This window comes from Lissotriton helveticus, chromosome 3_2 (genome assembly GCF_964261635.1).
Source record: "Lissotriton helveticus chromosome 3_2, aLisHel1.1, whole genome shotgun sequence".
Taxonomy (NCBI): Eukaryota; Metazoa; Chordata; class Amphibia; order Caudata; family Salamandridae; genus Lissotriton; species Lissotriton helveticus.
The window spans coordinates 287,096,570-287,123,946 of NC_136062.1; the positions used below are offsets into that span (position 1 = coordinate 287,096,570).

Genomic DNA, 27,377 nt, shown 5'->3' on the forward strand with positions numbered 1-27,377 from the left:
TACTTATTGGAAATACATTTTGGGCCATATCAAGGGTGTACTGGGCTTCCGCCCGCCATCCTCTTACATCACAATTATCTTAGGGATACAGCCTATGGAACTGGAGGCCATGACTCACACGGATTGGCATCTCGCAGGCCACATGCTAACCGCTAAACAGCTCATTGCACTTCCCCCTCCCCCGTGGCTTTATTGGTTTACCCACTTATGGCCTGTGATGGGTATGTAGCTTTTGACTCATAGAATTGTACACACTGACTCCAATTTTGCCCGCATCTGGCAACCCATGATTAATTACTTTGTGCTCTTGGAATATACTTGTTTCAACTCCCCCCCCCCCCAAACTTAAGGTGCTACAACTTTTTGATTGAATCAATTCGGAATAGACAAAACACGATGCCGAAGGGCGGGACATGTATCTTCTTTTCCCCTGCTTGTCCCTCCCCCCCTTTCACATGTCCCTATCCTGCAACCCCCTACCTTTTCACGCGGAAATGGCGCCTCCCTAGGCATGGACAGTCACAAATTTACCTACTTGACTGTTTATATACTATTGATCGTATTTTAAAACCTTGCTCTAATTGCAAATCTAAGCCAGATCATCGGAACTGTTCAGCTAATCGATAGCTTCCTTTTGGTATACCCAAGGGGTATATTGTTACACATTTCTCTGCTTATTAAGGTACTTATACCACTCTGTATGCTCATTTGCAATGAGATTGATGCCAACTGGCCTGTACGGAACTTGTCTTGATTGCTCTGTTGATCTGTGAAAATCCTGTTCATTAAAAAGAATACAAAGTACATTTAAGAAAAAAAAAATGTAAAAGCATTTGAAGACTTAGGCTTTCATTGCATAGCATTGGTCCATTACCAGAAGGTACTCCTGCTGAGAAAATACTGATATTACAAGGTTGGGTTTCCCCAGTGTTGCATTTCCTATTCATTCAGAGCTTGCTGGTCAGAGTGGAGGCTACTGCCGCAATACAACAAAATTTGCCCTGTAATATTAGTTTTCCCCTAGGCAAATGTCACTACGTTTCACCTGCTAAAATTTGTGCTGGGAACATTTGTCTAATGTTTGCACATGGGTGCGACCATCTGTGTGCTCCTGAATCGGCGTGCGATAGTGGTTCTTGTAATGAAGAGCCTAGTGGAAAACCCTAGAGTGTTAGGATGAATAACTCGAGTAGGAGAATGGGATCTGGTCAAACAGAAAAGGCTTTACAGATCACATCGAATGTTAGAATGATCAATGCTGTTCGAGAAGGTGAAAATTCGAAACATTTGGTAGAATCTCTTGATTGTGTAACCATCAATGAAAATCATTTTATAGTGATAACAGAACATAGCAATTAGTAGGACGCTCCTTATGTGTATACATTTCCTTCAGAGTTTTACAACATTTACATTATAACACTACAATCAGTGGCATCAAGAGGATGGGTTACAACACATACCACTTCTTCATCGGAGAGCTCTCTCCCTTGAATGCTGCTATTGTCGCGCACCGCGTTCTGGTGCCTCTTCCCTTTAATGTGACTAAACAGGTAAACCTCGGATGAAATCTGAAATCAGAATTAAGTTGGAGCTTTCATTTGCCACCTATTTATTGCAACTCATTCATTAGCAGATTCAAATTGCTTTCATTGTAGGCAGCGTTCCTATGTTTGACAGAAGATTCTGAAGCCACACACACATTTCTACACATATACTTGCTGCAGAAAAGTGAAAGCTTTGCCACACAATCTAGTATCTAATGAACTCTTTTTAGGACTCAGAAGACGGCAGTGGAACACCTGTGGCCCGAATGTTACAGCAACAGAGGGGTGTTCTGCTTGCTCACTGCAAGCAGTCATGTGGTCTGAAGGGTTTGCTGGATGCACATTAAGAACAAAGATTAAGGGGTAGGCTAATGCCACTATGAAGGATTTAAGGGAGAAGAGAGAGAACAACCTCAATATAGGGAAGATGTGAACTCACCATGACGTTGCACAGGGTGCACTGCTTCTCCCGCTCGTAGGGGGTGAGCTTAGGGGCATAGTCTGTGTTTGCATGTCTTCCACTGCTTAACTCGGCAGCTTTTTCCTTCCGCTGTTCAATCTGCTCCATGTGCCTTCGGATGCTTTCATCATGCTGAAAAGAAACACCCAGACACCAACCGACATCACGTTTATTGTACTCATAATATTCCAAATAAAGTGTCAAAAACATGTTTGCTCTGTCAGACTCTTGAGGTAGATCTTTCAGGAGAGCTGCGAAAGATAGGCCACCTTTCTACTCCTACCCTAGCTATGCAAAGCAGAAGGATGAAACTTGGCGTAGCCCAGAGGGGGTTTATTTGCAGTGTAGTCTTTACGAGTCACTAAAATTACTCACTCTTGGATGGAGCCATGGTTAGACAGTTTGCGTAACTGAGGACACACCACAATGTCTGGCCTAGATCTGGGGGCTGACACAAACAGAATACCATACTAATCAGAACCCGAAATACTTCACAGATTTATTGATGGATAACCGGATCGGATCGAGTCCACAGTTGTATTATTCAATTTATTTATAACACAAACCTACTTCAAAAGATCCTGTTAACCATTCGCAGTACAAAATATGTAATACTAGTACTGGCCTCTCTCCATCTTAAATGCCTAAGCGAGGCAATGAAACTGCACCTCCGCAGGTGCGAGGGAGCCTCTAGGAAGAGATTCTACGCATGGGAAGTGCCTCGTATTTTAGTGAACCGTTGAGGTTGCAGTCCAGGATTACCATTAACACGGAGATCAACTAAAGAATCACCAAAGAAGCAAGCTCCGTTTGAAGACTGTATATTTTACTGAGGGCTGCTTCATTATTTGTTGATGTAAAACATTACAGTGTGTTATTTATACAGGCTGCAGTGGAGTTGCTTGTATAAATCAGGACTAAAACTTCTACTGCGTAGAGACAAGCATTCAGGTCCAAAATATTAGCTCAAGTTCTAAAAGGTTCACATGCATCTTGGCAGCTTGAGAATTCCATGTGAAGAGAACATACATTGACACATCAACCACAGTATTTGAGTACCAAATTCGCTACATAAAAAAGTCTTCTTATTACTAAATATTCAAAAATCAGAGCCAGATGTAAGTTTGACGTAAGCCAGAGTTACATTACTATTCTAAGACCAATCTTACCATATTGTGTCGGCAAGGTAGGTAACTGATTGAGTATTCGACATTGAATACTACTGTATATCTATGTTTTGAGGTCTTTTGTTTCAGTGACGAGAATCTTTAGAGCACTGAGTTTAAGTAATGAGGATTTCAATACTACAGACAGAATCCCAGAACACTTGCTTATGTGGACCACCAAAGCAGGTTTTCTACTAAATGTTGGCCTCTCTGATTCTTGTAGGTGCCTTTGTCACTCGTACTCTCAGTGATCAGGCAGAGACATCTATGTGGTTCTAGTGTGCATGTTCTCTCCCTGAGCCTCCTACCAGCTTTAGAAAATGATGTTAGACACTTAAGGCCCGGATGCTTTTCACTGGTGTACAACACTGTCTGCTCGGGTATGTAAGAAGGCAGATATGGATTTTCATCTCAGAGTTTTTATGCATGCTGACATTCTAGTATTTACTTATAGGTCCTTAACACTTGGCTGAGGTGTAGACTTGGATATTGTGGGATCGATCAAAGGCACTCACCCAGGCAAGGGATGGATTCTAGCTGGGCACAAATTGACAATCTCTGGAGCAATGGTGAGGTGGACTACTTTAGGCACCGATATGAATCAAAATGCTAGAACATGTTAGTCCTCCTGTTTACACTAGAGGTTTGTGCAACAGGTGGAGCAGACTACAATGTGGAACTAAATAACCTGCGAAACAGAAGCAGAAAATTCTCCTTTGTAAATTAATGGATTGAAAGCAACAGGAAATGTGCAGAGATCAGGTTTGCAAACCCATTTGCGCATGTAAAATCAGCATGGGGTATGTACAAACCCTATTTTGCTTGTCACAATTTTTTGCGACTCGCAAAATAGGGTTTTGCCACACGCTATTAGAAAAATTCTCCTTTGTAAATTAATGGATTGAAAGCAACAGGAAATGTGCAGAGATCATGTTTCTATCTTGATGAATATTTCCTTGACAGAGGACTGTGGGCCAGATTTACGACAGTTTTTGCATACGCAAATGGGTTTGCAAACCCATTTGCGCATGTAAAAACAGCATGGGGTATGTACAAACCCTATTTTGTGAGTCACAATTTTTTGCGACTCGCAAAATAGGGTTTTGCGACACGCTATTAGGAAAGGTCGCAAATTGCATGAGGCTTATTAATATTCATGAGCCTCTCTATTTGCGATCCCATTGGGAATCGCTAATGGTGTGTTACACACTGTTGTACATCCTAAATAGCGCCGCGCATATGGCGAGGCGCTATTTTAGCCATCGTACATCTGGCCCTGTGACCGCCGATCAGCTAAATGTCGTAAAATAAAGGAAATAAGAAAAGTGAATTGTAGTGAAAATTTTCTGAGCCGGAATTAGACATAGAGCAAAGTTTCAAAATGATGGCCTCCCAGAACCACTGAAGCAGTAAGGCCCATATTAAGTAGGTGTACGTGATTAGCTGCTTGGCCAAGGATACTTGACTCCTTCGGAGGGGCTCTTCCTTACGTATGAGATGTTTCAACTACATTGTACTAGAGAAGAGACTGTACAACAGGTACTACCAAGCATTGGCAAAGCCAATATGTCTCATCCCTATAATGTAAGCTCTAAGCTGTTGGCTTTGCTATTGTTTGTTTGTAAAGTATTGTAGTTTTGGGATACGGTGGTGCTACACCTGCTGGACATAATGGTGAATTTACAGCCCAGTAGGTGTAGTAGTGTGGGGTTGGGACGAGACATTTCTTAGTAGTTGGTTTTGTATGACGAGGGCACAGTGTGTAAAAGAGCAAAGCTTGTATTCTTGAAAGGACTGGAATGGCACGAAGGAGAGAGTGTAATTGCTGCATCAATGGAGGCTACGCCCTTGGAAATGAGGTGCAAACTCTAGGGATGGGAGAGAATATGTAAATGGGTGGAATATAGCAGTACTGATGGTTAATAGATTTGTCTGAGGCACAGTGCCACTGCACATTCTGCACAAAAGGATCCTATGGGCCAGGAAGTGTAACTGCATTGGCTACGAGTGGGAGAGGACGGAGAGGTGTGTTGGGGGAGTGGTGCAGCGAAGAAGGATGAAAGCTGCTTGTGGTGTTCTTATAGCACATGCATGAAAGAGGACACTTTGTAGCTAACAACGGAGCCAAGTACAAAATGTGTGAAAGTGAGAAGTGGGGTAGATATTGTGTGATGGCCCCAGTGCGAGGAAGGAAACAGGCTCCTTAAGTGCTTTTAAGATCTAAAACAAAAAGCATTAACTTGTGGTCAGTTGGTCCCTGAAGCCACCATGTACTGGTGCCACTGCACCTGCAACATACATGGACAGTACTCTCAAGGAAATGTGGATACAAAGGGCAGGAGAGGAGTCATAGAAGGTCAGTAATGGTGGTGCTGGTTGTTTCAGGAAAAACATGTCCTCATAGTTTTCAGGTGAGAATACTTGCAGCCACTACAGAGTTAGTAAAAAAGTGCACATCATGGCAAGCGGTGTCATTGGCTGCTATTTAGAACAGGCTGGAAGGGCATGAAGGATGGAGTGTAATTGGTACAGAGCAGAATTCCACAAGTATCCAGGATGTCGGGCAGCCTCGGATAGATGAGACGATGTAAGAAGAGGCAGTAGCGGCAAAAGGGGTAAAAGGACATGAAGGGGGGCGGTGGAGCTTTAAAGGGGAACAGAACGAGAGAGGCACATATGGGGGCTTAGAAAACAACGAGTGGACGTCAAATTGTTAACAAGTAGCAGGGCGCAAAGAATCACTACTTGTGTGGCTCGTTATGAAAATCACTTGGGAGAGAGACAACGGTCCCGGAGCCACTGCACCTGCTGCACTAACACAAGCTATGACTCTGGAAATGCGGGGGTAAAGGCTAGGGATGGGCGAGAATGATCTATGTAGAAATAAAGCAATAGTCTGCGATGAATGGGTTTGGGTAGGTAGGGAACTCTGCACTGCGCCTACTGCACAAATGGAAGGTACGGTCTAGTAAGTGCAGTGACGAACAAGGCGATGAAGGGGTGGTGTGTTGGGGTGGCTGGGCAGAGTAGTGGAGATTTCACTAAAGTGCTGCCATTGTACTTAGTAGTTAACAACGGAGCCAAGTACACGATGTGTGGAATTGAACAGAGGGGTGGACAGTGTACGATGCCTCCAATGCCAGGAAAGAAACCGGTTTCTTGGCTCCTGTTTAAAATATTAAATAAAGCAACTGTGTGTTCAATATGTCCCTGATTCCTTGATGGCCTTGTGCCACTGTACAGGCGGCATGAATAGAAAGTACTTCCCGGGAGCTGCGGGTAGAAAGGCTACAGACAGGAGACCGAGGGGCGTGTGGAGGTGGCTCTTAAGGAGTAATGATGGGGAGTATTTCTTGTTAAAGTAGCACATACGTGAGTAATTTGTCTATTAAAACTAAAGCAGGCACAACGTACTTTAAAAATCAGGGACCGCGTCACAGCTGCAAACTCCTGTGATTCTGAGCAAGACACTTATCTCTCTGTGTCTTAAAAAAAAGAAAAATCTCTCATCTGCATGTTACATGATGTGCTATTTAAGGATTGTGTTACAGCCTCGTAAATGGAGCATGGGTGGGGCACCACTAGGCTCCATGCGGAGTCTGAAGTCAGCTGAAAGCAAAGTAAACACAGAGCGCTCTGGAAGAGAGCTTGACATTTGACCTCGGTCTTTGAATGAACAGCAAATGTGACGAGATCAGAACAAGATGTATAGGCCTATTTACAGAAAGGTAGCTCTCGGAAGGATACTGGTAAATAGGGTTTTGGCATGGGAAGGACAAAGTGAACCCAGAGAGCATAAGCCAGAAAATGGAAAGCAATGAAATTGAAGTTACAAACTACACAACCAATGGTAAGCAACGGGCAGAATGCATTTTCAGGTCAACTTTCTGAAGCTCCCCAAGATATCTTTCGTATACCACACATCTGCGTTGTCTGATAGGCTGCGACCTAAAAATGCCAGTCATAAAAGAAACAACCATTACTCCACAAGTGGCAAGTGTCACACAAATCTGGGACTCTTTATGTGACACTTCTACTTATGCCAACTCAATGAAGAAAGCAATTTCATGAGAGATAGAACATCTTCCTAGGCAGACCTTCAATTATAATAGCATATGTTTTGCATAACCTCATAAGTGTGCCACTCGATTCCAAAGCAAATATTTTCTCTCAACTGCGCCAAACATAAAAAGTCCCAGAAATTTCACCCACCATTTCTCGGGATACAACAAAACACACTGCCAGAATAAAGTTAATAAGGTACATGTCGTGAAATAAACACAGCCCATTTGCAAACAAGGCAGATTGTTTTCAATTAAATATAGGCAACACAGCTTTTATTTTTTTTTAACAAGGGACCAAAAACTTGTATGAGTATGAGAAAAAGTTGACCCACATGCTGAGGGTCGACTGAATGTGGTGCTTCCAAGAATTTGAATAATGGCACATGGAACTCCCTGGTTCGCCAGCACTGCAAAACAAGGTTTAAGTTATGCCCCAGATCCTTTATGATATTATTAAGGGGGGAATTACTAAGTGCTTTTTAAAGGGGCTGTTGGCCAACCACGATGCAGAAGGTTTCATGTTAAAGGAAAAAGGAGGTAAACATGCTGCAGTAACACTACTGCACACTACCTAAAGTCGTGGTCACCCAAACAATGCTAAAGGCAATGTTTAAAGTGACACGTTTTGACATAGCTCATGCTCTGCTAAACTTACAAAGCTCTTAATACAGCCAAGATGGACAATGACTAGATATATATGTTGAAAACATGTAAGATGGAAATACTTAACACTTTAGAAAGAAGAGGTGTAACCATCCGTCAATTACTAGTGCGCATTGTTAAAATTCAGCGCTGAGTTGATACGTGTACATTTAATACCTTAAGCTGAATCTTTTTCTGCAACTCCTCCATTGCTTCTTGCTGAGCTGCAGTGAGTGCAGCCAGTCTTTCTTCTCGATCCCTGAAAAAAGACACAAAATAGACCATTGATCTAATCAAGGAAAATCAATAATTCCCAGACCCAAAATGATACAGTCTAGCGTCAAGGGAGTGCAATAAATTCAACACATCAAACATGAAGATTGCTTGTAACCAATAGTAGGAATATGACATATAAAAAGAGTCTTCCTTTACTGAACAGTTTCATATAGAGCTGCTGTAACAAGGTGGCATTAGTGCTCTTTACATGGAACACAATGAGGGCTTCATTGGGAAGAGAAGTGGGAAAGCTATCGTATTATGAAAAAAGCTATGCCATTTTAATGTAAACCTTTTTGATATTCAAGTATTCATTTGACATTTCTCCACCTCGGCGATAGTAACAGAAAATTATCAAACGCAAACTGTATATATATTTATATACACACACACACACATTCATCGATATCTACACATAGATATATATGCATATGCATACATACGTGTGTATGTGTATATATATATATATTTAAGTTTTTAACAAAGGAGGGAGGGAGAGGGGAAGTGGATTCGATCTCCCCTAGCAATTTACATAAACAAAGTAGAATCCACTCTAGTCGCAGTAGTGGTCCCTACAATGGTGGGGAGCACACAGTGTTGTGTAAAATACCCCTCACACACCAACAGGCCCCTTGGTGTCATGCTTCATCATCGGGGTCTTCGCACCCCTCTACGGGATGCGGCGTGCTACGACTTACGGCTACGTAGGAGCACTTAATGTGAACTATGTGTTGGTGAGCGTTTTTTTTTTTTAAGATGTGAGTAGTGAAGTGGTAAGAGGTGAAAGGTAAAAAATACCTGGCTCTTAGGGTAAAAATAAATGTTATTAAGTCCCCGGCTGGTATTGTTAAAAGAGTGCAGGGTGAGGTTGACACTGTATTTTAAGGTACATAAACCTCAGAAAGTGCGTCTACATGACATGTTTCGGAGTGTAGAAAACTCCTTCAGGACGAGAGAGTGCACAAACCTCCTCACCTTACTCACATGTAGTGTAGATGTGAAAGTGTTAGTTAAAAAAATATATAATCTACAAAAAATTAGGTGTAATGTTCCTAATTATGTTTTTTAGTCCAGAAGTCTGTTGCGCCCAATTGGCGTTTAATAAGACCTGTGAAAAAAAGCATGATACATCAAAACATCATAATTATGACATAGATTCTAATCAGAAAAATGTCTGTTCAAAAATAAAGGGTAGTTTGTGACCTGGTATGGTCTAAAACCCTGAAATGAAAAAGACAAGGACACACATGTACACTACACACACACAGGTACAGATAGTAAGTCACAAATTACTCCTAAGTTGTTATATTGTAGGAGAAAAGTTGGTTTGTTCAATGCTTACTTATATAACAAGGCAGAGTGGCCTCATGAGCCCTGCGTGGTATTGGGGGTAATCTTCCGGCTCAGTGCGGCTACCTAAAGAACATAGGAAGCTAGAGTAAGGATTCGTAGATGCTACTCGAGGGAAAAATGGACTAGGTTCCCTGCACAACAAACTCACGGTTACAGCATGCTTAGATGGGCTGTCATCCCCTCAACGCGGCTCCGACGATATGCCGTGTATACGAAGCCTCGTATCTTATATACTACCCAGAGTGCTCTTAATTGTTGCTTAATTGGAAGCGGATCAGGCCCATAGAAGGAGAGGAACCCTAATTGATTTGTCGGTTGTGCGCGGAAGGGATGAGCGTCTCCGTTGGTAAAAACGCGCATGCGTGCGGGAGTAGCGGCAGCACCTCCTCTCCGTAGAGAGGGGCGTGTATCTGATCAGGGCGCATGCGTGGAGGAGTAGCGTAAGACCCGGTATGTGTCTACCGCGTTAGTGTCATATCGCGCTGTGGTCCTTTCAACTGTCAGGATCTAATGCGTAAGTGTCATATCGCGATGAAGCCCTGCGCGTTAATGAAACGAATCTGATGTTTCAGTAGTATGGGGCATAGTTTGATTGTTGAAAACATAACACCAAATTCCTGGATGAGCTTATTAAACCTCATTCGCATGTAAAGGATCGCAAAATAAAGAAGGGGACATGGAATAAAAAAGTTGTTATTCACCCAAATCTAGTTATGCTCGCATAGTGTGGGTAACCCCTGCATATATCAATCCATTAAGTACATGCTCCTCAACAGAGCCCTAACTTCAGTTGAAATGTAGGGGGTAAGGGACTGAGGTGAGACTTCACTACTCACATCTTAAAAAAAAAACACACTCACCAACACATAGTTCACATTAAGTGCTCCTACGTAGCTGTAAGTCGTAGCACGCCGCATCCTGTAGAGGGGTGCGAAGACCCCGATGATAAAGCATGACACCAAGGGGCCTGTTGGTGTGTGAGGGGTATTTTACACAACACTGTGTGCTCCCCACCATTGTAGGGACCACTACCGCTACTAGAGTGGATTCTACTTTGTTTATGTAAATTGCTAGGGGAGATCTAATCCACTTCCTCTCTCCCTCCCTCCTTTGTTAAAAACTTGTCCTTGACAGCGCACAGCTGTGGGAGGCCCTCCCTTGGACACACATTAGTGGACGTGACACATATTACATCCAAACACTTTTTCGCACAACAACAGATTGGAGGACGAACATGGCCTCACTTTCGGGGAGGATGATGACGATAGGATCCTTGCGGAAGTCAATCCCTTTGAGGGATTAAGTAACAGTGACTCGGGCCCCTCTGTGGCGGACTGGGATGAACTAACCAAGCTGAGAAAAGTCCAGATTAGGGCTGCATTACATGGCCTCCTCATGAGAGAATATTTAAGGAACAAGATAGCCCCACAAGGCCTTATTGTGAAAAACGAACCATTTATCTTTCGGACGATCTTGTCTTTAAAAAAGCCTGGTCTCTGATCTCATGGCATTGTACCAGAGACTGGCTGGTACTAATAGTACAAACATCCACAAGAATTTCACAGGAGCTTAAGGTAGAGATCCAGAAACTAGAAGTACAACTCAAAGCTTTCATTTCACCGGCAGCCTTGAAAAAAGGTCTGGAGGAACTCAACCAACAAATGACAGACTTTGAAATAACACTCAAGACAAGTAAGTTTAACAAACTCAAGAAAGATAAGGACCGGTTTACTGCAGAGAGGGCATACCCTTATACTAAAGCGGACTATGTGGCGAAGGACAATACAAGTGATACTGATAGTGTGAGCTCAGATGGCAGCACAAATTCAGGTGGTTTCCAACAAAGAAGGCAACAAAGAGGAGGTTATCGGCAACAGAGAACCCAATACCCACACCAAAGAGGCTGGAGAGGTTTTCAAGGACCTCCACAATTTAACCCCTACCAAGGGCAATTACAACTACCATACCAATACGGTCCACCACCGATGGGACCATTGTACCCACAGTGGGGACCAGATCCAACACCCGCAACCCAAACCACGCAGCCTTTTTTAGCATGGGGCCCAGGACCCCGCAGAGGAAGGAACAAGAAGGGCAACAACGTCACTTGGCAAACCGAGGACGCGGCAGACACGAGGGTCCACACCAGGAGCATGACAGCGAATCAAGCCTCCGCAAGCAAGAGGGGAACTTAGTCATCAATATATCCCCTTGGCCCTTGACAGATCTACAAAACCAGATACTTAATAAAGGACTTGGATATGTCCCCACTAACAAACCTGACCCTTTTCGCCTACACAAAGAGATTCAAGACTTTGTGAGAACTATCAAACTGAAAGCGTTCTTTAATAATCAAGAACCTACTCTTGATACTTCGGACACGGGTCTCAAACCAAAATCGACCTTTACACCGTCCGATAACCAACTCCCGGTCGAAGTTCTAGCTTTTGAAAAAGCCATCATGCTTGAACTAGGTCACTTGGAGACCAAGCAGAACTTCTTCCAGAATATGAGCAGGTTAGAAAATGAGGCAATAAGAACTTTCCCAAAACAAGAAACTAACCATAAAACCAGCCGACAAAGGCGGGACAGTGGTTATTCAAACCACCACCGCCTATGACCAAGAGTGCAGGACACTCTTATCAGATGAGAGGAATTACCAGGTCTTGCTTAATGACCCTACTGAATCTCTACGTATACAGATAGGGGCTATGACTGAGGAGGCTCTGGCCCATGACTGGCTTACCAAGAAGGAAGCAGATTTTTTTACACAAAAAAACCCTCGAACACCATACTTTTATTGTATACCAAAGGTACACAAAAGTCTCACCAATCCACCGTCCCATTGTATCGGGGATTTCATCAATACTAGAGCCTTAGTCCAAGTTCGCTGATGCCTTTTTAAGACGTTTGTTACAAGCGACAGACACATACCTGAGAGACACTAAAGCTGTACTACAGTTACTACGAGATCTCCCATTTGACCAGAACTCACAGATGTTGTTGAGTCTTGATGTAGAGAGCCTCTACACCAGCCTCCCCCATGACGAAACCCTCCTCATTATTGAGGAGGTACTACATTCTAAAGCATGGAAATATCAAACCCCACGAGGTGTGGTGATGGAGTGCATCTCAACAGCACTCACAAAAAACTTTTTTGAATACGAAGGCACCCTGTATTTGCAACAACATGGAACCAGCATGGGGAGCACTTTCGCGGAGAGTCTGGCGGGATTGTATGTGCACCACCTGGAGTCCACCAAAATCCTCCATCCCACCAATCCCTATAGGGGCAGAATACTCACCTGGAAACGTTACATAGATGACGTCCTACTCATCTGGGAAGGAGATGAACAATCGATCATGGATTTCATGACATGGCTAAATACACAAAATGCCTTCTTAAAATTCACTCACTCAATGTCAAAAGAATCAATGGTGTTCCTGGACCTAAATATCTATCATGAGTCGGGTTCCTTAAAGACTGAAACTCATTTCAAACCGACGGCGAGGAACTGTCTCCTACGGTTTGATAGTTTTCACCCACAGCATTTGAGAGAGAACCTACCATACGGACAGTTCCTCCGTCTACGCTGCAATTGTAGCGAGGTAGCAAGGTACAAATCCCAAGCCCAGGATCTAAGCGTAAAACTAAAACAAAGACTGTATCCCGAGAAGGTAATAATGAAGGCTATGAAAAGGGCCCGTAATCACAATCGAGAGTCACTCCTGGAAGACAAGGTTCCAAAAGATGATACTCTGAACAGACCAGTGTGTGTCACCACATACAGTAGCCTTTCCAACCAGGTAACCAAACTGGTGAACAGACACTGGCGCACACTCACAAGTGGTACGTTAAATTTGGAGAAACCTCTCTTTGCCCACAGAAGAGGAAGAAACCTCAAAGACATTCTCGTGCACACAAGACCACAGAACGCAGTGACCAGACCGCAGTTACGTGGAGTGCAGGGACATCACCTGTGTGGGAATTGCAATAGTTGCCACCTAACTAAGAAAAGCAACACTCTAACCTTCAAAAATGGCACAACATGGGAACAACAAGTGTGCACCAATTGCATTAGCAAGAATGTCGTTTATCTCATCACCTGCCCTTGTAAGTTGGAATATGTGGGTATGACCACTCGGGCAGTTAAGACCAGAATAAATGAACATAAAAGTAACGTGAGGTGCAAATAAATCAACCAGAAAAATGGCAGCACATTTTTGGGAGGCACAACATTGTGTCAATGAACTGCACTGGACTGTAATTGAACAGCTCCCCACTGATGTCGGCCTATTTGAGAAGGAACAGAGGTGGGTCTTCCGTTTGGGTACTGACACCAACGGTCTCAATGACTCTATCCCATGGGGCCAACTACGTTGACTTATGGGCTCATAAGTCTCACCTCAGTCCCTTACCCCCTACATTTCAACTGAAGTTAGGGCTCTGTTGAGGAGCATGTACTTAATGGATTGATATATGCAGGGGTTACCCACACTATGCGAGCATAACTAGATTTGGGTGAATAACAACTTTTTTAATCCATGTCCCCTTCTTTATTTTGCGATCCTTTACATGCGAATGAGGTTTAATAAGCTCATCCAGGAATTTGGTGTTATGTTTTCAACAATCAAACTATGCCCCATACTACTGAAACATCAGATTTGTTTAATTAACGCGCAGGGCTTCATCGCGATATGACACTTACGCATTAGATCATGACAGTTAAAAGGACCACAGCGCGATATGACACTAACGCGGTAGACATATACCGCGTCTTACGCTACTCCTCCACGCATGCGCCCTGATCAGATATACGCCCCTCTCTCTACTGAGAGGAGGTGCTGCCGCTACTCCTGCGCGCATGCGCGTTTTTACCAACGGAGACGCTCATCCCTTCCGCGCACAACCGACAAATCAATTAGGGTTCCTCTCCTTCTATGGGCCTGATCCGCTTCCAATTAAGCAACAATTAAGAGCACTCTGGGTAGTATATAAGATACGAGGCTTCGTATACACGGCATATCGTCGGAGCCGCGTTGAGGGGATGACAGCCCATCTAAGCATGCTGTAACCGTGAGTTTGTTGTGCAGGGAACCTAGTCCATTTTTCCCTCGAGTAGCATCTACGAATCCTTACTCTAGCTTCCTATGTTCTTTAGGTAGCCGCACTGAGCCGGAAGATTACCCCCAATACCACGCAGGGCTCATGAGGCCACTCTGCCTTCTTATATAAGTAAGCATTGAACAAACCAACTTTTCTCCTACAATATAACAACTTAGGAGTAATTTGTGACTTACTATCTGTAAATGTGTGTGTAGTAGTCTACATGTGTGTCCTTGTCTTTTTCATTTCAGGGTTTTAGACCATACCAGGTCACAAACTACCCTTTATTTTTGAACAGACATTTTTCTGATGAGAATCTATGTCATAATTATGATGTTTTGATGTATCATGCTTTTTTTCACAGGTCTTATTAAACGCCAATTGGGCGCAACAGACTTCTGTACTAAAAAACATAAATAGGAACATTACACCTAATTTTTTGTAGATTATATATTTTTTTAACTAACACTTTCACATCTACACTACATGTGAGTAAGGTGAGGAGGTTTGTGCACTCTCGTCCTGAAGAAGTTTTCTACACTCCGAAACATGTCATGTCGACGCACTTTCTGAGGTTTATGTACCTTAAAATACAGTGTCAACCTCACCCTGCACTCTTTTAACAATACCAGCCGGGGACTTAATAAAATTTATTTTTACCCTAAGAGCCAGGTATTTTTTAACTTTCACCTCTCACCACTTCACTACTCACAACTTTAAAAAACTCCCCACACTCACCAACACATAGTTCACATTAAGTGCTCCTACGTAGCCGTAAGTCGTAGCACGCCGCATCCCGTAGAGGGGTGCGAAGACCCCGATGATGAAGCATGACACCAAGGGGCCTGTTGGTGTGTGAGGGGTATTTTACACAACACTGTGTGCTCCCCACCATTGTAGGGACCACTACCGCTACTAGAGTGGATTCTACTTTGTTTATGTATATATATATATACACATACATATACACACACATGCATGTATATGCATATATATCTATTTATATTTGTATAAGCATTTATATCTCTGTGTAGACATTGATTAATGTGTGTATGTATGTACTATATATATATATATATATATATATATATATATATATATATATATATATATATATATATATATATATATATATATATATATATATATATACACGCTCCCTGTTCCCACTGAAGGTCCAGGCACTCACGGGTGGGTGCGGTATGCGGTAGTGGTACCGGCAATAACACGGCGCTCAGCTCCAGAGAAATCCCCTCCAAAGAACCGCACTCGTGGAACCAAAAGGATTTTCAATGCTCACACCAGCAACATTTATTTTGCAGAGCTAACAGACGCGTTTCAGCATCAAGCCTTCGTCAGTGTTAGTAGCGCTTTGCACGTCATGCTGGGTATTAATGCAGTTACATTATTGCCAAACATAGTTGAAGGACTGATTGTTACGCTTGTGGGCGCCATCTTTAAATGTCCAAACATATCTTTGAATACATTTCATTATATTACACTGCGCTCACTTTTCCGCGTAAACAAAATAAATATCGCCGTGTATCGGCATATCTCCCCGCTTCACAACATCGCGGGGAGGGCAAGGGAGTGCGAAGCCTCGCAACACCCATTCTCACCAGTCCATCTAGCCATGTATTGGCATTTCTTATGATGAATTTCATTTAAAGGCATATTTTTCATATCATTATTTACATATTTACATATTCCACAGCCCGAACAATAATTTCCTATATTCTCATCTCATATTCCTTCATCCGTTCCCAATCCCTACCTGCAGACCCAGTTCTTACCCTACCATCCATCGCTCTTATATACTTTCAATGATATACACTTATACAGCTATATCAATGGATTACATTAAATTATATGGCAGGGCCCAGAAGGGTAGCATAAAGGAAAGGAAAACAAAGAAAAGAAGAGAGAAGGAAAGAATAGGAAAAAGTTAAAAAGAGAAAGAAGAATGCCTTCACGTGACAAAACCAATTAATCGATCATGACAAATCTTATCTGACCGGGTAAATCATTTCTTGATCCAGTCATATTTCTCATTCAGTATCATGATCTTTAGATATTACATTATATATTATATATATATATATATATATATATAATTTTAGAGTGTTTTTATTGCCCAAAATACAGGCATATGTCAGAATCCCTTTCAGAGGACACCGACACCATGGACAATTCCACTCTTTTAAAGATTTTGATTTGATTTTTATAAAGTGCTGTGCTAAAAGTTGCCCGAAGGCATCTTGGCCCTACCCATGACCGAAATGATCAGAGAACCATAATATCCACTTCCCAGAAAGAATACCTCACTCAAAGGTCCAGAGAGAATAGCCAGGTCTTTAGTTCCTTCCTGAACTGTAGCAGAAGGTAATATTTTTCAATTCCCAAGGAAGACGATTCCAATGTAGAGCCAAGGACCATATAATGCTCCTGCCACCCCAGGAAGTACGTCTGAAACATGTAACGGACAGATCTCCTGCCGAGCTTGAACGGAGAGCCCTGTTTGATACATACCATCTAATCCTATCTCTAAGATACTTCAGGCCCAAGCCTTGCAGAGCCTTAAAGGTTATGTAAAGTCCCTTAAAGAGAATACTTTTCCTAACCGGCAACTAATGAAGACAACTAATGGCTTGAGAAACTGAGCTGAGTCTAGGAATCTTTGTAATGAATTGAGCGGCTGCATTTTGAACAGGCTGCAGCTTTCTCAAATATTTCCAAGGTAGTTCAGAGAAAAGCCCATTACAGTAGACTATTCGCAAAAGAACCAGTGTGATAATCACTTTCTCGAGCATTCCAGCAGGTAAAAATTAGGCAATTTTCTTAATTATATGTAGAGAGAAAATAGCAGTTGAAACAACTTTATTTATTTGCTCCATATAAGATAAATGTTCATCATTCAAAATAAAAAAATAAAAATGTTCATCATTCAAAATGCCACGACTTTTTATCATTCTGCACTGGCTTAGGAATAGAATCCATTTCTTCAGGCCACGAGCTAAGTGACCAGAAGGAGAGAAGATTTCCAAACAGGATGACCTCTTTTTGTTGAATTTTATTTGCCACCGTTCTGGTCCATCCATCGGCCAACTGCTACCATACAGTTTTTAAAGGTCTTACTCATGTCTGGGCCATTTTCAGACAAAGATACCACGATTTGGGTATCTTTGGTGTATGACACCAGCGATATCCTAAAGGACTGGATTAAAGCTGCCAGATGAGTTACAAAAAGGTAAAAAAGCGTTAGGCTCAAAGATGAGCCCTGCGGCACCCTACAAGGCAATGAGTAGGGTTCAGATTTAAAGCCCTTAAAGGCAACTGATTGCATACGACCAGCCAAGAAAGACTACAGTAGCTCTAAAGCAGTGCCTTGAATCCTCAAGTGCTCTAGACAAGTAATCCGAATATTGCGGTTGACTGTATCAAAGGTTGCAGATAGATCTAAAAGAATAAGAGCGCCATTGCCTCCCTTGTCCACTGTGGCCCCGATCGCTTCCGTTGCCACCATAAGAGCAGTTCCAGTGCTGAAACCACTTCGGAAACAAATTATTTTCCTCCAAGAAGGATGCTAATTGTGCATTCATGGCTTTTTTAACTATTTTAGATGGCAGCGGAAGCCTAGAAATTGGACGATACTTATTTAAGTCCAATTTGTCCAGATTAGGTTTTTTCAGAAGTGGTAGTACTGAAGCTTTCTTCCACTCCATAGGAAATGTTCCAGAGTCGAACATGGACTCAAAAATTATGGTCAAGTACGGGGCAACCTCTTCCGATATTATTTGTAAAATATTTGGGGGTCATGGATCGTAAGGCCTGAACAACTTCCTCTTTTGATAGTGGAACAAAATTAGAAAAGGTAGGCTTAGCAGGCAGAGAACTAAAAAGTACTAAACATACCTGTACTGAGTGTCCATCTAGGCCCACCTGTCCCAAAGAGGATCAGCAAGGCCCGTGTTGGGAGGGAAAGCCCAGGATTGGATAGGCTCCTTCTTAAAGGAGAGATCCTTCCAGGTTTTCGATGAGACTTGTTCCTCTGCAATTCTACCAGTCACCTGTAAAGTGCCGCAAGGGTCCTCTCTTAGCCCTACGTTGTTCAACATGTACTTGCAGCCCTTGCAGGATATTGTAACTCACTTTGGTATCGTCACCAAATGGACAATGCTCAGCTGGTTTTTTTCTCTTGCCCCAGTCAGCGACCACTTTAGGACCATGTCTGGAACAGGTAGCCAGCTGGATGAACAAGTCTTGCCTTAAGCCGAATGGAGCCAAGACAGAGGCTATGATTCTGGCGAGAAATTCTCAGCCCAAAGCGGTCCTTGATTAGCCAGTCTGCTTGGGCCTCCTCCCGCTCCTAAACCAGGCATAAAAAGCTTGGGGGTATGGCTGGGAAAAACCCTGACCACGGAATACCAGGCTACTAGACTGTCAGCCGCCTGCTTTGGAATCATACGCATGTTGTGCAAGATTCTTCTTTCCCAGTCCTCCAGTAGGCTGGTGTGCAGGCTCTGATCCTTTCCCACCTGGATTAAAGTATTGGATTTACCTATGTTCTTCCAAAGCAGTGACTCACGCTCCAGGTCATGCAGAATGTGGCCGCAAGACTGCTCTTGGGCATCATTCAACTAGACAGGGTCTGATTGACCTCCACTGGCAGCCCATCATCCAAAGGATTGAATTTAAATCTCTTTGCCTGGTGCACAGAGCTTTTTAAGCTAGTGGTCCTCCAATCTCTCGCCAACTGGTCACCCCTTATTTCCCTAATGGCTTCTTAGATCCTCCAATTCATTTTTAGTAACCGTCCCCACGGTCAGAAGGGCTCGAAGTTGAGGACACTCTTTTGGCTTTAATGCAGCCAAGCTGTGGAATGCTTTCCCTCTGGTCATTCGTTCTATGAACAGTAAGCTGAGCTTCCGAAAATCTCTTAAGACATGGCTTTTTAGGAACTGATCCTTGGGTATCTCTTCTGGCCTTGGTGTAGTGGTATTTCCATCCGCCAGCCCTGGGAAGCGTTCGAGTTGCCATGCGTCCTATAGCATGGCCATAAAGGTTCTCAAACTTGTTGCTTTTATACTGCTGCTATGTTTCATTTTTAAATGTAAATCCGTAGTGATAGTGTTTTAAACTAATTGTTTGAATTGATGTTGAATGCTAATTTTTTTTATGGTAGACTGAGTGTGTTAAACTCAGTCCTTAATCCCTTTGGCACGAAGCACTTTACAGGGCTTTTTCTCCCCCGGTGACCATCTTGATTCGGCCACATGCTCCCTCAGGGCAGCGTTCTAGTCGCTACACGCCATCCTACCTATTTCTTTTTAATGCCCATAGAACGGACGCACAGCAGGCGCGCCAAAGGCAAGCCAGTCTGCACCTGTCTGCGCCCGAACGGGACCCAGGGCAATGACCCCTGGTCTAAAAAGGGCCCATAGGGTATGTTATTCTACTAAGCAGCTAAGGGTTTGCCATCATTTACCATTCCCTAATTGCACCTTATTACATCCCGAGGACGGGGGCAAAAATTGTCTATACTGTGGTTTTTCTTTTAATTTAGCGCCTTGTCATAATTCTACTTCAGTGATCATTAAACAAAAATACCGTTCTGTTAACAATACCTCCCTAGCTAATAAGGAATTTTCCTTTCTTAGTATTAAATGCTGCTCTCTTCCCAAGCATAAAGCCGATATCTTCGATCTTTTGGTCAGTGAACAACCAGACGCCATGTTTCTTACTGAGAGATTGCTGCACAAGAGTTCTGGTCCTGACATTGCGGCCGATTTGCTGCTTAACTACGCCATAGTCAGGAAAGATGGAGGCTTTTAAACAGGTGGAGGTATTGCTATAATTTATAAAAAAGACTACCTGTGTAAATTTGAAGATTAACCTTTTAGGAAATGTGAGGCAGCCTTATTCAAGCTGGCCCTAACCCCTACGTTTACTTACTCTGGGATACTAGTGTATCGCCCTCCTGGGACGTTTGGTCCATGGGCTTCGTCCTTCCCTGGTTTGATAACTCCTTTTCTTATGAATACTGCACATTTTTCTATTCTGGGTGACATTAATATGCACTTAGAAGACCCCACATGTAATATCAGTGGTACTTTCATCTCTGATTTGGCAGCAATGAACACTGAATTGCACAATTCTGGCCCCACTCATGTGGGGTGCCATGTATTGGATCCTATTTTGTCCTACATTCACTGCTACCTAGCTGTTCCTCTATGTTGGTCGGATCACTTTGCTATTGGTTTTCGTTTGGAGTACTTAGCAAACTCTTTTTCGGTTAGTCCAACCTTCAGGAAATCAACAAGAAACTGGAGAAAATTAGATATGGTGGCTTAAAATAAGATCCTGTCCACAAATATTTCTATCTCTAAACAAATGTTGGGTACTCTCTCGGGCACTGTAAAAAAAGTGGCTTCTAAATGCTATTGACACCTGTCTCCCTCCTTCCTTAAAAAAGGTAAACAACCACCGTCCCCCAGCGCCCTGGTACATTGAGAAATTAAAAATGGAGAAAACCAAATGTAAGGTGCTGGAAAGATGTTGGAGGAGGAACTATGCACCCGATTCCAAAGTTGCTTATAAGAGGGCCAAAAGAGATTACCATAATCTTTGCAAGTCGGCTCGTGGAGAATATGTATCCGCAACCATTTTCAGTGATCTGAACTGCTCCAAAACTTTATTTAAAATGGTCCAGGAGCTTTCTGGCTCAGAAACTCAATCGAGGCCCCCTTCGTTAAATAATCGGCAATGTGAAGATTTAGCTAAATCCTTTCTCCAGAAAGTAGAGAAAATATACTCTGAAATAGAAGGGTTGCAGTCTGATAATTCCCCCCAATCGCAGTCTGCGATTTCCTCCCAACCAGCATCCACACTGCTTTTAACTAACAATATCTACCTTGATCAAGACAGGGTGCCCTCTGAACCCACAACCAAACTGAATACATGGCCGTTACTTGATATGGATTCTTTTAAACGTCTTTTAGACAGTGTTAAATCAGGATTTCCCAGGAACCCTCTCCCTATCCCTGTGCCCAAGCAGCTCGAGCCGCCATCATTGATGGTAATCATGGAATTTTAAACGCCTCATTGCAGGAAGCAATAGTTCCACCAGAGTGGAAACAAGCGATGGTGCGAGTCCCTTTTTGAAGAAGGCTAGTGCGGATTCTGATTTGCCCTCCAACTATGGACCTATTTCTTTATTACCAGCTTTTTCAAAGATTTTGGAGAGGCATATTAATTTACAGCCGTCTAAATTTGTAGTCACAAAAGTTTCTTCACCCATCTCAATGAGGCTGTAGAGCCGTTTTTTCAATGGAAAGAACACTCCTTGGAGTCATGGAAAGATTGCGTCGCCATCTAGATTCTGAAGACACGGTGGCTCTCATATTGCTTGATTTAAGGGCTGCTTTCGACACGGTGTCACACACAGTGTTAGTGAAAATCTTAAGATCATTGGGCATTAGTGGTTTGGCTCTTAATTGGCTCATTTCTTTTCTTGCCAATTGGCCCTTTCAAGTCTTTTCTCCAACGGCCAGTTCCGATACCCATTTTTCACCCTATGGGGTACCTCACGGCTCCATTCTAAGCCCTCTATTATTTAATCTATACATCAGACCTTTGGCTGATGTTGAAGAGGAAGCTGATCTGTCCTTGTTCTCTTACGCGGACGACACCCAGATTATCTTCTCTCTTTCAGTGGAGAGGGCGGCTGAGACTTCCCCCCTGCAGCTGGGTTTGGGCAAAATTGCTTCGTGGATGCAGACAAATTGTCTCAAGCTCAATGGAGAGAAGACCAAGGTTTTAGGGAAAAATAAAGATCTCTGAGGTCCCCAGCACTGGCCTAGTGAAATGGGTGCCCTTCCTCAGCCCTCCAGCCAAGTTCGTAACTTGGGCTTCATCATCGATGACTCACTAACTATGCAACATCAAACTGTTAAGGTGGCCGCCATATGATTTACCATCTTGAAATGGCTAAAAAAGATTATTTGGATGCTGCCGGATCAGATCCAGAGAACAGTAGTCCAGGCTCTTGCCACCTCTACACTGGACTACGGCAACATTCTTTATCTGGCGACTAACAAAGAGGTGACTCGTAAACTGCAGATGGCTCAGAACTCTTCCGCCAGATTGTTATGCCAGGTTCCTAGAGCTGTCTCTGTCTACCTGCGTGATCTTCACTGGCTCAGTGTAGAGAACCGAATTAAGTTCAAAACCCTGAGCTATATGTTCAAGATCAAAATAGGAGTGGCCCCTCAGTATCTGCAGTCCCTGGATTATCCTTATGTGCCTTCTTGTCTCCTTCACTCATCCACTCAAGGGAAATTCTCTATGCCCAGAATTAGACCAGCTCGGATGGGCGGTCGATCGTTAGCCTGTCTTGGTTCTTCCTTATGGAACTCGCTTCCCATATCAATTCGTAATGAAACTGTGTATGTCCAATTCAGTAAATCCTTAAAAACTTGGCTTTTTAACCAATAATCGTTAAACTGGTTCCTGTTTCTTGTTCTGGTTGGCGCCGGGAAACCCTTTTTGGATAGTGTTAGACCTGTTAGCCCTTTGGGTGGTCTCTCCTATCTTTTGTTTTTTTTCTTTTCCTCCCCTTTCTGCCTCCTACATTTTATTTCCCCCTTTTCGTCCACCATACTTTTTATTGGTGATGTCCTTAGAGCTCTGGGTGCCTCATTATTTTTACACCATGACGGGGCACAGGTGTTCTTTCAAAATAAAGGTGGTAGTGAGGTGATCCTTTACAAAATGGTGGCTTCCAACTGCCAAAGAATTATACCTCAGGAACTGGCCCATAGACTAGTGAGAGGGATCTAGAACCTTCTGGCCCATTCTAGTGACCTGGGTCCAGGGGTATATAAGGTCAGCACCTGGCGGCCATTTTGTGTCATCAGAGAGCTAGCTGGAGTGCAGGCTGAAGCGTCAGGGGAGTGGAACACTTAGGGGGTTGACTTCCTTCAAGGGTTGCGTCCTTTTTGCTGTCATCACCCCCGTCCTTAGACCTGACACGGTGTAGACACACCTTTATCGTATTCTGCCCTGGGAACTCCGCAGAATAGGAGAAACTGACGCTTTCCATGAATCAAATTGACGGCTGGGGCTCGGGCTGAGTCAAGAGTACTGCCCCCTTGAGGTCCCTCAGGAAGAAGAGCCGTTTGTTTTCCGACCCTGAGAAACCCTCTTTAGAGAAGGAACAGTGAACCTCTGTCCCCTCCCGTTTCCTGAACGATCTGAAACCTGAAAAGAGCTGTCCCCTTACCTGCGCTGAGGAGCGCTGTTCGAGAGCCACTTTCCCCCTCCTTCCAGGGACGGGAATGCTGGGGACCTGTTAAGCAGCATCGGAGTTGGAGGTGCCCGGGTGGGAGTTGCGCCCCCTTTTCAGATAGGGAGGACACTGTGTGAGAGGTGCCGCAGGAGCCGCTGCTGACTAGCTCCAAGGCGGCCGCATAGCTCCGAGGCGTCACCCTCCCGCACAGGCCCAGCAGGGATCTTGTCAGCGTGTCAGAGGGGCGGCGCCGCAGAACCGCCACTTCCCTCCTGCGCAGGCCCAGTGAAGCGAGGCTTCTACCCGAGAGGCGGAGGAAGTGTCTTGGGGGAGTGATCGTGCTGAGGAGGAGTCAGCTGGAAGGTGAAGCGGTAGTGTCTTCCCTCCCGCGCAGGCCCAGAGAGTAAGTCGGCCTGGCTGGGGAGAGAGCGGACGCTAAGAGAAGAGTCTGCCTGTGGTGAGGTGACAACTCCCGCTGCACGGGTTGGCTGAATCAGGACAAACGTCAATTCTGCTATAAGTAAGCCGGGTTCTGGGAGCTGGGGAAGGACATCAAAACGGAGGCATCGCCACAGGGTATAATAAAGGAACTATTTCCTGGAAACCTGAAGGGAACTGACAAATAGGCCAGGGGAGCCTGTACTGGAAAGACTAACATTCTGGAACTAGCGAGCTACCATTAATAGCACTATTGCTGGCTCATTACTCGAGTAAACTGGTAGCCAGAACACCACGGGTGATCTGCTTAAACGCCTGATCTTGCTGGAATTTAATGCCTGTTCTTATCTGCTTGGGGGTAAACCGACCTGATATTTGTCAATGCATTCTCTGAACTTATTATAAGGGAAGTGTCAAATGCTTTTCAAGGTTTAAGATTGTGCACTCTTGGGGGGGAGGAGCTACGCTACGAATCAAGATGGCCGCATAAGCTCCCGGCTCCGTCGACCTCCGCCAACAGCTCGATTATCCTGTCTTTCATCCTGTCTGTACACCTGATTTTCTTGTCTATGAAGGTCTACTGCTTCCAGAGGTGCAATCCCGAGATTTCTACCTTATCGGCTGACGAAGATACGCCGTGTTTCTATTCTCGGCCTAACATCGTGTTGAAGCCGGGGCCTCGATTTCTAGACTACCCGAGTCGGAGTTGAACAACATCGGCCGTGAGACCTGGACTGAGCCCGGTCTCACGAAGAGTGCCTGGATTGTTGATTTTTCTGACGATCCTCTGAACGATCCACACCCGGGACACGCCAGCGTGCCACGCCGGCTGCTGTTGTGGAGGCCCGGCGCCCGGAGCCCTTTCTGCCCCGTGGGGGTCGACGGGCTGGGTCCTCCCTGACGGCGAAGGTGTGTTCTATAAGACGAGGAGCGCCCATTATTTGTGATCAGATTTACGTGGCCTGTGACTCCAGAGCAGCCGGCCTCCGGGGTCCGAACCCGGCTCTGTCACCTACCGAGAGGAGATGGAGCGGACGGAGGGCACGCCATCACTACGGGCCGTTGTGGCCGCCATTGGGGCGCTCCATTCGCACACAGTCGCTGTGTTCCGGACACTGATGGTGAAAGTGGACGGTATCCTGGAACCTGAGGACGACACCTCGTTTGGTCTCCAGCTGGAGATGGTATCAGCGATGCATGGCATCTCAGAGGTCGGGGTCCCTATGCATCGCCCGGACTTTATGATTCTCGACGGTCCCCTATTGCCGGCTAGCCAGCCCGTGCTTCTCACTAGTGTCTTTTGCCTGACCCTGCTGCCACCCATCACTTCTATGGACAAACTTCCGTGTGGCCACGAGTTATTTGCTGATGGTTTCGGATGCTCGCTGTTCTTGGACATCTTTCCTAGTTCGAGCCATGTACTTTTATCCTGTTTTCGATCCTCTTATGCTGCAAAGAACTTTTATGGACGCTTTGCCTTTTCCATCAAAATGGCGGCTCGAGTGGCAAAGACTCTTAGGACGGACCGTACTGGCCAGGGCTGAACTTTATCGCTGGGTTCCGATATAATAGCTTTTCTTAATGCCGGGGTTGTGCCTATATTGTGATAGGAATTGGGTGGCTGTTATTTATCCTACCGTGACTGGTTTGTATAATTGCTGAATATTGGTTTTATTGTGTCTCCGGGTGGTTGCTGTTGGCGGTGGGCACGGGAGTCCGGGAGTGTGTCTGCTTTCTCCTCCTCCGCTTTCTCTTTTCTTTGGGGCAGTTCCTGGGCGACAGGCACGCTGTTAGTGGGGTAGGCCGTAGCCATTACAGTGGTGTAGGGTGGCGGGTGTGGGGGGGGTTTGTTACTTTAGTTTGTTTTGTTCTATGGTCCCTTTCTTCTTTTTCCGTCTGTCTCTGGGAGGGTTCTTTACCTCTTTAGTAGGGTTGGCTGTCTTTCTTTCCCTTTTTCCTTTTCTTATAAGGCTTCTACACTCAACTATGCTTTAGGTTACTGGGGGGCGAGTTTTCAGAATGGTGCTCTGCTTTATTGCTTGCTGTCGTATTGTTTTTGCTCTAGGTCCGCCTCGGCGACTGTATTGTTTTGACAACTGTGTGGTTCATCAACTGATTCTGTTTGCTCTGCGGGGTACGTCCCCCTCTTACCTCTTCTTATTTTATTATGTGGTGTGACGCCATTGCTCCTGCAGCCGTTCCTACTCTACATAACTTTAAAAAAACGAAAACCTCATATATTCTTATGCTTTGCAGTGCGCACTCCCACATGACGTATCTATGATATTGCTTTTTTCGGTCGTGTTCTTGTTTCTACATCCTGATTCATTTGATACGCTTGCGGCCGGCCCCTGTGGTTGTGGGCCTGCGCATGTAATACTTTGCAAGTTTCAATAAAGGTTTAAAAAAAAAAAAAAAGATTGTGCACTCTTGCTTCTCTGAGTTGAGGGGGGGTGTGTGTTCTTACTGCTAACTTGAAATTCAAACCGCAAAAGTACGGACTGAAATATAGCGCATTGGAGAGGATTACTGAATTCTTGCCAATAGACAATAAGGTTCTAAAACCAAATGTAATTATGAATTTATAAGGATACTGGAAATCAAATGTGGAAATGCTTGCTATATGTAAACAACCCCTGGTTCACGGGGTAAGTCCATTCAAAGAATTTTTATAAAGTATTCCGTATTTTTCTAATCTGGTGTAGTGTCATTTTTAGTGGATGGGCACTGGATTGCTGTGTGGAGTGTGACGCAAGCATAACACAATTGCCTTTGAGAATAGACCTTCCTACTCTGTGCCAGGCTACCCTATGTGGACTGGTAACCCCAGGTCCAACATAATTGGGGTTCAGCGGTGGGATGAGAGCTTGTGCTTGCATCCACTTGGCAGTAGCTTAGTGTTCACCACGTACCTACACATGGAGTTTTCTCCTGGCGGACTCCCTAATTAGAAGTTTTGTTTCTCCAAATTCTTTTCTGGTGGTGGGTGGAGGTAGCCCTTAATTAGCGTCTCTTCCTTGAATTTTTCAAAGTGACTGTCT

At 44.2% G+C, this 27,377-nt stretch overlaps 1 protein-coding gene across 2 annotated transcripts in view; it reads right to left on the reverse strand.

Annotated features, from left to right (window-relative positions):
- The window catches only part of SCAPER (S-phase cyclin A associated protein in the ER), a 3,246,499-nt gene that overhangs the window by 1,977,838 nt on the left and 1,241,284 nt on the right, over positions 1 to 27,377 (reverse strand). For both annotated transcript variants that reach the window (XM_078685236.1, XM_078685237.1), the window contains exons 18-20: positions 8,054 to 8,135; positions 1,984 to 2,136; positions 1,461 to 1,568 (exon numbers count right to left, since the gene is read on the reverse strand). In XM_078685236.1, the coding sequence (XP_078541362.1) occupies positions 1,461 to 1,568; positions 1,984 to 2,136; positions 8,054 to 8,135 (343 nt within the window). The remainder of the gene's footprint in view (positions 1 to 1,460; positions 1,569 to 1,983; positions 2,137 to 8,053; positions 8,136 to 27,377) is intronic.